Source organism: Orycteropus afer, unplaced genomic scaffold (genome assembly GCF_000298275.1).
Source record: "Orycteropus afer afer isolate SDZICR_OR568_19922 unplaced genomic scaffold, OryAfe1.0 scaffold00252, whole genome shotgun sequence".
In the NCBI taxonomy this organism is placed as follows: domain Eukaryota; kingdom Metazoa; phylum Chordata; class Mammalia; order Tubulidentata; family Orycteropodidae; genus Orycteropus; species Orycteropus afer.
The window spans coordinates 3,882,277-3,895,350 of NW_006921839.1; the positions used below are offsets into that span (position 1 = coordinate 3,882,277).

Sequence of the window (13,074 nt, forward strand, 5' to 3'; positions counted from 1 at the left end):
GAATTAAATTCATCTGTTTCTTTGAAGCATGTTGTAATCCTGGTTATTTAATAAATGTCATAATATACCTCAGCAGCCTAGCACACGTCTGAACTCCAGTCAACGCTCGACACATCGTATGCCGCCTCCTGCTTGTAAAAAAAATGCATAATATACCTCAGCAGCCTAGAACTAATTTTGCAAACTATTTCTACAGATTTTAAGAAGATTTTATTCAAGTGTATGGCATAGAAGATGAATTCTTCCTCTTCCACCATGAATGAAGAACCTGATGCTCTTTCGGTAGTTAACCAGCTACGGGATCTAGCTGCAGACCCATTAAACAGAAGAGCCATTGTCCAGGATCAAGGATGTCTGCCTGGCCTTATTTTATTTATGGACCATCCTAACCCCTCTGTCATTCACTCGGCTTTGCTTGTAAGTTGTCCTTAGTAATGCCAGTCCCAGTGTTTTCATTTTTTGTATTAAGAAGAATTTGGAAAGTATTAAATGACATAGTAAAAATTTTAAAGAGGCTATAGAGTGAATACTAGTAAGTCTCCTTCATTTGTATATGTGTGTGTGTGTAAGCATGTTTGTGTGTATAACAAGATTATATATACCTATGTATATATGTGTGTGTATATGTATACATATGTCTTATTACACAAATGGTAGTGTGCTATACGCATGAAATGTTCTACAACTTGTTTTTTTTTTTTCACTTAACAAAAGTTGAGGATTGTAACATATCAGTACAGATACAGAAAGGTACTTGTTTTTTTATAACAACTTTTTTTGGGGTAACACACCATACACTTCATCTAAAGTATATAATTCACTGTTTCCAGAGTTGTGCATCCTTTACCACAATCGATTTCAGAACATCATCATCCTAAAAGAAACTTGTGTACTCTTTCTATGTAATCACCCCCAACCCATCCCCAACTTCACTAGCCCTAGGCAACCACTAATCTACTTTCTATCTTTATGTATTTGCCAATTCTAGACATTTTGTATAAATGGAAGCATATAATATATGGAGTTTTGTGATTAGCTTTTTTCACTTAACATTTTTAAGGTTTGTCTGTTTTGTAGCATATATCAGTACTTCATTCCTTTTTATGGCTAAATTATATTCCATTGTATAGATATGCCACATTTTCTTTATCCATTCATCAGTTGATGGACATTGACTTCTTGTTTTAATATAAAGTGAAAAGGAAAAGTATGGAAAAGAGAAAAATATGTAAGAGAAAGAAAAGAAAAAGTTCAGAGAGCTGGTAAATTTCACAGAGGTAAAGTTTGGTGTTTATCTGTGAAATCTAAGCTGTCTGGTTTAGTTTAGCCATTGCTTTAAACCTTGATCAGATCAGATAAAAAGTTAAATAATCCAAATTGAGAGTACATTTGTTATTGCAATCACAATTTGCTCCAATTCAGTGAGAAAAAGAAATGATATATTTCAGGAGTCAGTATATGTAGCAGTGACATAAGGAATAAATTGGAAAACTTAATGTAAGACCATTTTTTTATGGTCATTCTAAGTTTTTACTTCAGTCAATAAAAATTAATATGAAATTGAGTAACAGATATAAGTGGTTGGCTTGTAAGTGATCATTTGAGAAATTGATTAAATATTTTGAATATCCTTATAATCTTTAAGGAGATTTGTAACACTGACATTTTCCCTTTTCTCCTTAGGAGCTCCCCCTTTTCTTCATTTTCTCGTTTCTCCCTGTGTACCCCATGTCATCAACTACCGGCCCTTTCCTTTAACCTTTTTTCCTATATTACATACAAACTAACAAAATTTTGTTTAAGGGTCTGTCCACTTAAGCTTCCTTTTTTATCTGTACTCCTGATTTATTAAATAATACTGCAGAAAAGTCCAGTTTACTATTTTATTTGACTTGGCTATGAATGTTTTCTATATTGCTTCTTAAGATTTATTAATTTTTAGTAGCTGTGTAATATTCTACTGCATTGATAGAGAATTTACTTAACCATTTCCTTCCTTTTTTTTTTTTTAAACTTTTAAATTCTATTTTCCCTGTCTTCATAATTGTTTGGGTAAAAAGTCTATTGTTACATTAAGGGGGGAGGGGTAGGAGTACTGGAAGTTAAGAATGAGAAGTGGAGGACTAAAACTAGTGATGAGAATGCAAACTGAGACTGAGTGAGCTGATCTTTGTCTCTGGGACTTTGCATTGACAGCTTTTTGCTTGTGCTGTCTCTCCTGCTTCTGTGCTGACCAGTGCCTATGTGGCTGGTCTTAGATAACAGCCTTACTGTTATTTGATGTCATTGGGTCAATTTTGACTCAGTGATTCCATGTGACAGAGTAGAATTTTCTAGGCTGTAATCTTTATGAGAGCAGATCACCAGGTCTTTCTCCTATGAAGCTGCTGGCTAGGTTTGAACTGCCAACCTTTCATTTAACAGCTGAGCACTTAACCGTTGTGTCACCAGGGCTCCCTAGTTAACATGTCCTGACAGGTCCCGCTGCATCACCTCTCACTGGTATTTTTGACTTTCTAGTTCCGATTCTGGGAGCTCTGGTGGTGTAGTGCCTAAGTCATTTGACTGCTAGGAAAGGAAATCTGGTCTGATTTGCTGGGTCCAAGGAAGGACAGAGTTGCTGCCATCTGAGCAGCTGAGGACTGGGGAAAGCATACTCTGAGGAGGTGAGGATAGTCTCTCAAAAATGTGAATGGACAGATAGATGTGAGCATCTCTAGTATACCATAGACCTACATTTTTCCCTTTTAAATTTTCTTTGCTACATCTCAGTGAATATTTTTGACTTGATTCCAAAACTACTTTTAGTAAATTTAGGTTATGGAATTGATAGTTTCAACTGTGGTGTGGTCTAGTCAGCAGTTAGTTTAATGACTCAGATTTTAGGATTTTTTTTTTTTTTTTAATTGACTAGAATAAGGCTGTGGTGCCTTTAAAAAAAAACAAAGTCACTGCTGTTGAGTTGATTCTGACTCATAGTGACCCCCATTGGGTTTGGAGCACTGACCTTTTGGTTAGCAGCCAAATGCCTTCACCACTACACCACCAGAGTGGTACCTTAGTGAAAGTTACAGTCTTCTGGCAAAACCCTCTCTGAAACTTTTCTAGGCTGTCATGTGTGACAACTCATGTGGTGTGTAACTTCCTTTTCTTTATTTTTCTTCTCTTCAAATTCAAGCCACTCCTGCCTCCCTAACTCTTTCCTTCTGTCTGTATTGCTCAGCAGGGCTACTGGGCTCTATTTGAGTTCCCCGCTCTGCTGCAGCCTGAAAACTGCCTTGTAAGTCACTAAGCTGGGGCAACTTTAGGGCTCTCCTTGTTGTTTCCCTTCACTCAGTTCTAGATTGCCTTTTGCTTATTGTCTGAAAGCAGGTTTTCTTTTCCTTTTTTTTTTTCCTTTAATATATGCTGTTCTATTTTTTAATGGAGTTCTCATAGTAGTTGATCCTTCAGGGACTGAAGTGGATGTCAGTAGAAATCATTGAGAAGAGTAAGTAGAAAGATAAGAGGTTGTAGTCAGAGGGAGCTCTTTGAACTTGTGATTTGTAGATGGCACTGTTCTGGATAATGACAAAGCACTTTGGAAATGTGAAGGTCATTTGACTGATGACATGGCAGAGTTGTATGGTGTTATCTACAGAAATATTAAACAGAGAGTTGTGTATGAATGATGAGAAGTGATGAGAAAGTCAGTAAATAGTAGCAGTAGTAAGAGGTGAAGGGGAAACAACTAAATGTGATTCTTAAAGACGTAGCTTGTGAAAGTGGTAGAAAAAATGCATATTAAATATGAGAAAAGCACCCTAGAAATGTTAGTTTTAACTCACAAATTAGAAAGTTTTTGAGACAGTTCGTTCATCTTTAGTTTTTTAACGAAAGAAGCTGTTTTTGAGGTGAATTGTGTTAAGATAAGATTCAGCTTCTTCTATAAGGGTTTTGTTCCCTCAGAAGACTGTTTTAATTAATGTACAAAAAACATCCAGGGAAGTGATAGTGATTGGGACCTCTCCCTGGAATTAAATAATAAAGGAGATCAAGTTCCTTGTATCCTACATTGTTGAGGTGAAGTGGTAAAAATATAAGCAGACAACCTAATTTTGAGCTTGCAAATAAGTTAGGAACCTTTACTTCAAAGAGTAGATCCAGCTACTCTTTGAAGTACATGATCATTTCCCTAGAGGACTGCTCTGATTTTCACATTTAAAGGAGAGTTTCTAAACATGTTAAAACCTGTTGATTCTAAAAACAAAAACTGATTTTTGTTTTTTTCCTCTTTGCCCTCTCCTTCCTCCCTCTAGCTTTCCTTTTTATTACTATTATATATATATTTTTTTACAAAGATGATGTATTATATTTAATAATGGATATATTCCAAATAATAGTAGCTTAAAATGGAATAAAATCCTTTTGCAGTAAGTTACACATGATTTTAGTTTTGAGTAGTCTGGACATGGGAATTAATCTATTACTATTTTTGCTCTAGGCTCTTCGATACTTGGCAGAATGCCGAGCTAACAGAGAAAAGATGAAAGGAGAACTGGGTATGATGTTAAGCTTGCAAAATGTTATACAAAAGTAAGTTTCTTACTTCTTACTTCTGATCCAGTAGAAAATGGATCTTTCTGCTAAATGTTTATTGTTAATTAATATATAATTTTACTGAAATTTTCATTCTTAATATTCTGATGATTAATATCTGATTATTTTTTTTAAAATAATTTGGGTGAAAGTGTACAAAGCAAATTCATTTTCCATATAGGAGTTCATACACATTTTGTTTTCATGACATTGACTGCAGTATCCACAGCGTAATAGCTCTCTTCCCACTTCTGCTCTATGGTTATCTCTTTCCTGTGTCCTCCTTTCCTATGTATTCCTGTCCCTTGAGCTGTCTCCCTGTGAAAATACTGCCTTTCTGTTCTCCCATGATTGATCATTCTAAGGAGTGTATCTACTAAGTATAAATGTTCACCATCTATGCTTGTCTGTTGTTTGGATGAAAGCCATGGGAGTGACTTCAATTCTAGGCTTGAAGGGTAACTAAGGGCCATAGTCTTGGGGTGTCACCAGGCTGTATCAGACTAATAAGGTATTTTTTTGTGATTTTGAGTTTGTTCCACATTGTTCTCCTTCTCTATCCAATATCTCTTGCACTGATACCTTTCTGAGTGGTTGACTTGGTAACTGGGCTCCATCTAGTTCTTCTGGTCTCATAGTCATATAGGCTGAGGTTTGCATGGTCCACTAGTCTCTAATTGTTTCTACGCACCCTTGTTTTTCTTCATTCTTCTTTGCTCTGGATAAGAGACCTGTTGTTGCATCTAGATAGCTACTTGCAAGCTTTTCAGACCCTAGTCGCTACTCACCAAAGTAATGTAGAACAGTGTTTTTGTGTGGTATGTTATGCCAGTTGAGTTTGATGTCTCCCTTGACCATGGTCCTGAGTGCACAGGTCCAACAACTCACTCCATTAGGGTGGTTGACTGTGGCTAAGAAGTTATCATAACTTTGCCCCGTTAGTTGTATATATATGGATATTTTTACAGCACATATAAATATGTATGTTGAAATATCATCTGCCAACCTTTTGTATGGTCTTGGGTATACTCCCTTTTGCCTAGACATACATATCATTCAGCCTGTCTACCCATCTATTTACCTGTAGACTTTGTTATCTCTGATAATGCAGTATTGTATATACTAAAGTATTTATCTTGTCTGTACCTCTTGTGCACCTCTCAGTGTCTTCCTTAGTGTTATATTGTGTTGGTCACTCAATTTGATATATTGTCTTTCCCTTCATCCAAATCAATACTTATCTCTTACCTATCTAGAAGTTTTCTCTTCCCTCCCCTCCCTGTAATTAAAAGGTGACTGATGATGTAATAGAATAGTATGTGTAGAAATGCTTTGTACATTCTGAAATGTTGTCTAAAGTGTAAGGTTGCATCATTGTTCCTAGTGTACTTTAATCCACCACTTATCTGTCGGTTTCTCATACTTGTTTGTTTTTGTTATTCTGGAAGCTATGTCACTCATATTTCAAATGCCAGCAGGGTTACTCATGGTAGACAGGTTACAGCAAAGGTCCCACACTGAAATAGGCAAGGAAGAAGGACCTAACAATCTACTTCTTAAATAACTGGCCACTGAAAACCTTATGTTTAGCAGCATTTGCTGAGGTGGTACAACTCAAAATGAGAAGTAAAAGCTGCAGACATCCATTAATAATTGAAATGCGGAAGGTGCAGAGTATGAATCTAGGATATTTGGAAGTCATCAAAAACAAAATGAAACGTGTACAGATAGATACCTTAGGTGTTTTTAATTGGACCATTATATGGTCAACTATGCTGGGAATGACAAATTGAAGATAAATGGTGTCACATTCATTGTCAAAAAAAATATTTCAAGACCTCTCCTGAAGTACAGTGCTGAAATAGACAGGCTCGAAATAGACAAAGTGATGGTGTATTACCCATACATCTATAAGGAAGACCAGTTAAGACCACTATTATTCAAATTTACACACCAAAGCTAATGCCAAAGTTGAAGAAATTGAAGATTTTTACCATCTTCTCCAGTCTGAAATTGATCAAACATGCAGTCAAAATGTGTTGATAATTACTGGTGATTGGAATGTGAAAGTTGGAAACAGAGAAGAAAGATCAGTAGCTGGGTAATGTGGCATTGGTGATAGAAACAATGCTGGAGGTTGCATGATAGAATTTTGCAAGACCAACCACCTGTTCATTGGAAATACCTTTTTTCAGTAACATAAACAACAACTGTAATGTGGACTCACCAGATGGAATACATAGGAATTAAATCGATTAAATCTGTGGAAAGAGATGGTGGAGAAGCTCAGTATCATCAGTCACTACAAGGGCAGCGGCTGAACTCTGATGTGACACAACTCAAAATGAGAAGAACAGACTATAAATTGCTCATATGCTAGTTCAGATTGAAGGTGCAGAACATTAAAACAAGTCCACTATAGCCAAGTATGGCCTTTGTATATCCCACCTGAATTTAGAGACCATCACAATAGATTTGACTCATTGAACACTAAAGACTGAAGACCAGACAGGTTATCAGATGGCGTTAAGAAAATCATACATGGAAGAAAGCCAAACCCAAAATCCACTGCCATTGAGTTGATTCTGACTCCCACCAACCCTATAGGACAGAGTAGAACTGCCCTATAGGGTTTCTAAAGATGAAATCTTTATGGAAGTTGAGTGCCCATGGAGCAGCTGGTGGGTTTGAACAACTGACCTTTGGTTAGCAGGTGAGTGGTTTAGCCTCTGTGCTACCATGCTTCCTTTTGAAGAAAGCAAAAGGTCATTAAAAAGACAGACAGAAATGATGAAAATGGATTTCAGAAGAGAGTCTGACTGCTACTGAACATAGAGTAGCTAAAGCAAATGAATAAGTGATGAAGAGAGCTGAACAGAAGATTTCAAAGGATGGCTCGAAATAGACAAAGTATTATAATGAAATGTACAGAATTGGAGAACATGCTTGGCATTTCTCAGGCTAAAAGAACTGAGGAAAAAAATCAAGCCTTGAGTTACAATATTAAAAGATGGTAGCATAGTGGCTAAGACACTTGTCTGCTAACCAGACGGCTGGCGGTTCAAACCCAGCAGCCACTCCTCGGAAGGAAGGTTGGGCAATCCTACTTCTGTAGTGATAACTGCCTCGGAAAACCAAGGAGGGGTCGCTATGAGTCGGGGCCGACTCGACGGCACATAACAACAACAACAACAACAACATGGGCACAAATAGTGAATGATGCAGGAAGTATCAAGGGAAATGGAAGGAATACACAGAGTCACTGTACCAAAAAGAATTCGTTGACAATTAGCCATTTCAGGAAGTGGCATATGAAGAACCAGTGGTACTGAAGGAATAAGTCCAAGCTGCATTGAAGGTATGGGCGAAAGACAAAACTCCAGGACTTGACAGAATACTAATGGAAATATTTCATCAAACGAATGTGCTGCCCCTGATCACTTATCTATGCTAAGAAATTTGGAAGACAGCTCATCAGCCAACTGTCTGGAAGAGATCCATATTTGTCCCACTCCAAAGTAAAATTTTGCTGAAGATAATTAAAAAATGATTGCTGCAGTACATAGACAGGGAACTGCCAGAAATGGAAGCAGCATTCAGAAGACAACGTAGAATGAAGGATAACATTGCTGTGTTTTATTGACTATGCAAAGTCACTTGACTGTATAAATCATAACAAATTATGGATAGCATTGAGAAGAATGGGAATTCCAGCACACTTCATTGTACTCATGTGGAACCTATGTATAAACCAAGAGGCAGTTGTTTGAACAGAACAAGAGGATACTGTGTAATTTAAAATCAGGAAAGGTGTGTTAAAATCAGGAAAGGTGTGTGCAGGGTTGTATCCTTTCACCATACTTACTTAGTCTATATACTGAGCAGATATTCGTAGAAGAATCTGGCATCAGAATTGGAGGAAGACTCAATAATAACCTATGATGTGCAGATGACACCACCTTGATTGCTGAAAGCAAAGAGGTCTTAAAGCATTTACTGATGAAGATGAAAAACTACAGCCTTCACTACGGATTACAACTCAACATAAAGAAAACAGAAATTCTCACAACTGGGCCACTAAGCAACATCATGATAAATGGAGAAAAGATTGAAGTTGTCAGGAGTTTCATTTTGCTTGGATCCACAGTTAAGGCCTATGGAAGCAGTAGTCAAGAAATCAAATAATTGATTATGTTGGGCAAATCTTCTGCCAAAGACCTCTTAAAAGTGTTAAAATGCAAAGATGTCATTTTGAGGGTTGTGCCTGACTCAAGTCATGGTATTTTCAGTTGCCTCATATGCATGTAAAAGCTGGACAGTGAATGAGAAAGACTGAAGAAGAATTGATGCCTTTGAATTATGGTATTGTTGAAGAATAGTGAATATACCATGGACTACCAGAAGAACAAATAAATTTGTCTTGGAGGAAGTACAGCCAGAATTCTCCTTAGAAGTGAAGTTGGCTTTGGACATGTTACCATGACCCTGGAGAATGACATCATACTTGGTAAAGTAGAGAGTCAGGGAAAAGGAAGCCATTCAAGTGGTTGCAACAGTGGTGTCAAACACTGCAGTGTATGTGAGGGTAGCATAGAACCCGGCATTGTTTCATGCTGTTGTATGTAGGGTAGCTATAAGTCATAACCAGCTTCACAGTACATAACAACAACAGCGTGTTTTAATACAGTAATAGTTAATAATTTTTAAAACTTTAAGTGACATTTTAGGTTTATGGCAAACAGTGAAAGATTTATGCGTTTGATGAACTTAAAATTACATATTTCTTTAACAGGTATGGTTATTGAAATTGAAAATAACATGGTAAAAAGAAAAAGATGTGGGAAATTAGATCAGAAATAATATTGACATTATAAAATATACTTAAATTTGAATTTAAAAATTTTTTAGATAAGCTTTAGTGGCACCATAGCTTTAACCTATAAAACAGTGTCTTAACCCATTCAAGACCAAATGATTTCATCTTTGAATTTTTGTTGAAACCATGTATTTTCAGGAGCACAAGGCATTTTGAATGAAATGCAAAAAAATTTTTTTGAGATAATGTGTATTTTGATACTATTAGTGGATCATGTATGTTTGAAGGGTCTCTAGTACTGGGATTGGTGCATGAGACTCATTGGATTCACAGTTATACAGGCCCTTAACAGATGGCAGCACACTAAAGGTGAGATTGAGGCTTTCCACTGAAATCCAGAGGTAGAAAATGTAGGGGGGTGCTGTATATCCCATGGATCACAAAAGGGTTAAATTGGTTGGCACATAGTTTTTATGTGTTTGAGAATGTTTGTGTGTGTGACAGCAAGAGATGTATCTGTAAAATAATTGGGAAATTACTTATATCTTTGTAAGAGAAGAGGTATATATCAGTTCAGGTCTGGGAAGCAGATCCTGAGATGGAGTCAGAAAAGGAATAAGGTAATGTCTATAAAGATAAAAGAGGCGGAAGCAGGATTGGGCAAGGAGAATCTTTAGACTGAGATGCAGATCTGACCTCTATGAAAGGAAAGTGGAGAGGAAGCCAAATTACACAAGGAGAGCCTTGCAGATCTGACAGTCTCAGCCAAGCCTGTGGGGAGCTCCTTAGCAAAGATTGACCATGAGAGAGGTTGGCATTGATTAGACATGGCCAGAGAGTAGTGCCCCTCACTGCTTAGTCATTGGCATTGGGCTGCCTAAGAAGAGCATGAGCCACATCTGGCAGCTGCGCTACTGTACTCTCCCTGCAGCCAAAGGGCAAATTCTTTCTTAAGAGAGATCTAAGCCTTCATGGCTGCCACAAGTGATCTATCTTTTAAATTCAAATAAAGTATATCTTTAAATATTGCTGGTACTTCTGGTAGTAAACAACAACAAAAAAAAACCTCGCTGCTGTCAAGTCGGATCCAACTCATAGCGACCCCTTCTTGGGTGTCTGAGGCGGTATCATTACAGAAGTAGATTGCCCAATCTTCCTTTCGAGGAGGGCTGGTGGGTTTGAACCGCCAGCCTTCAGGTTAGCAGTCAAATGTCTTAGGCACTACCAAAAAAAACCCTGTTGCTGTTGAGTTGATTCTAACTCCTGGTGATCTTATAGGACAGAGTAGAACTGCCCCATCAGATTTCTGAGGCTGTAGATCTTTATGGAAGCAGACTTGAAATTTTTCTCCCACGGAGCAGCTGGTGGGTTTGAGCTGCCAACTGTTCATTTAGCATCAGGGTGCTTTTAACCACTGGATTACGAGAGATCCTTAAACAGATGTACTTCTGTTGCATATTCTATTATAAATTTAGTCCTATAATCCACTTCTAATAGAGGATGTATGATGTAATAACTTTCATATACATTTTGTAGGTCATTTTGCTGCTGCAGATCTCTGATTTGAAAGACAACCTTTTTAAAAGTCACCTCTGTTTACCTAAATAATCTTAAGAGTTTATCATATTTGAACATTATCTTAGTATGATTTACCTTAAGACTGTGTCTTTTGGCTTGTAAACATCAACACTTTATAAAGTGTTAGTATCAGGTTTTGATTCAGCATGTTTAACTTTATTATCTCTTCAGGTTTCTTTTGGGTACTTCTGTTAAAAAAAAATTAAAAATCAAAATGAAAAGTTTTTATTCTCATCTGTTCTGTAGAACAGAGTGAGTTTCTTGTCTATACAACTGACAAGACCCTGTAAACATCTGTTCTTTGGACATAATTTTGCATTTTGACATGTGCTGCCACGTACAGATGATTGATTTATTGCTATGCTAACTTAACTAACTTAATTAATTATTATCCTGTTCTTGTACAGATCTCCTTGTAAGCTGTGTTACAAGAGATTGATATATATACCTGTCTTGGTTCTCTAGTGCTACTATAACAGAAGTACAGGTGGATGGCTGTAACAAACAGGAGTTTATTCTCTTACAGTTTAGGAGGCTAGGAGTCTGAATTCAGAATGCTATCTCTAGGGGCTAAGTGAAGGCCCCTCGACCTTGGGCTTCAGCTCTGCCTCTTATTCTAGGCCCACTGGAGCTGGAGGCTTCCTTCTGACTCACACAGCTACGGGCTGCTGAGACTGACGAACCCAGGGTCAACAGGTAATATGGTATAATTCCAAGATCAACAATTGACATGGCAGGTCACTAGTTCAAGTCCAGAAATAATCTCAAGATTGGCAGACAACAAGGCAGGCTACTGGTTCAAGCCCAGGAATTAGAGATGAAGACTTGGCCAAACGCAGGATCCAAATGTACGAAAAAGCTAGTGACCTTGCCCAAAACTGCTGTTTATTACTGGAAGCAGGCCTTACCCCAAAGGAAGCTCCCTAGTTGCTCTTGGCACATTCCACCAGGAAGGTGATTACAGTCTCATCATGGAGAATGACTACATCCAGCTTCCCAGCCATTCAACATCAGGCCCAGACAAGTTGACACATAACCTTAACTACCACAGTACCCTAGTTGTTTCCTTTGATGTCACTGCCTCTTGCCAGCCAGCCAGCCAGTGAGAATGGAATTAGAAGCAAACTTTCAGATCAGCAGCTCTCTGTTTAGGAGTACTGAGTTAGGGGGAGATTTAGTTACGCTACTATAGAACAATGCCCCATACCACAGAAAGTTCCAGAGAACAAAGAAAATCTGTTGAGGAATGCTACTTTATTAAACTTTTCATGATCCATGGGACATGGGACTCAATGGCATTGGATTTTTTGTTTTGTTTTTTCTTGTGATGATTCCAGTACTGCATTTTCAGGTGCCCTAAATTATATGCATACATAAGGACTCTAGAAGGTGTGCAGAGTCCAGAGGGACATGCTTCCCACTATCCCACCTCCCCAAGTCCCCAAGGATGTATATGTTCCTATAATTTTACTCACCATGGTCCAGAGTAACAAGCGTGTTCCACATAATCCTACCCCAAAGTGGAGAGATATAGGTGTGCATAATATGTATCAAAATCCATATTTAATAACAAAATTAAAAAAAATGCTCCTTGGTCCAGCATTCGTTCCATTAAGGAAATACATGTTATCAATAAAAAATTGAAAGTGGAAAATAATCGAGTCATGAATGGGTTAATTAGAGAGAAGCCTTATGCCTGGCAGTGATCAGTGGCGGTGAAACCCCAAAACAGAAGTAGGGAAAATAGAGATTATTCTTCTCGTGGGAAAGGAAGAATATTTTGTAATAGGGATATTATAGGTATTAAATTTTTGCCTATTGCCATATTATACTTTCCTACTCTAGACTTGCTGGGATTTTAATTTGTTCACAGCATTTACTTGCATTGAGGTCAAATTGGTGCTTACAAATTGACAATTGGATTGATTTCAAAGTTACTGTTACTTTAAGTTCTTTAATTGAGAAGAGAATTTTAAATTCTTTGTCACTCAAAATGAATCAGGCATTATTTCCTAATTTAAATCTCTACCATAATAAAAATTTGTCATTAAAGATTGTTGTTGTTAAGTGCCGTCGAGTCGTTTCCGACTCATAGTGACCCC

At 37.4% G+C, this 13,074-nt stretch overlaps 1 protein-coding gene across 1 annotated transcript in view; it reads left to right on the plus strand.

Moving 5' to 3' along the window:
• Positions 1-234: 234 nt before the first annotated feature.
• Positions 235-13,074, plus strand: part of ARMC1 (armadillo repeat containing 1) — a 67,204-nt gene continuing 54,364 nt past the window's right edge. Inside the window, exons 1-2 of the mRNA XM_007949739.1 lie at positions 235-417; positions 4,484-4,575. Of these exons, the coding sequence (XP_007947930.1) occupies positions 235-417; positions 4,484-4,575 (275 nt within the window). The remainder of the gene's footprint in view (positions 418-4,483; positions 4,576-13,074) is intronic.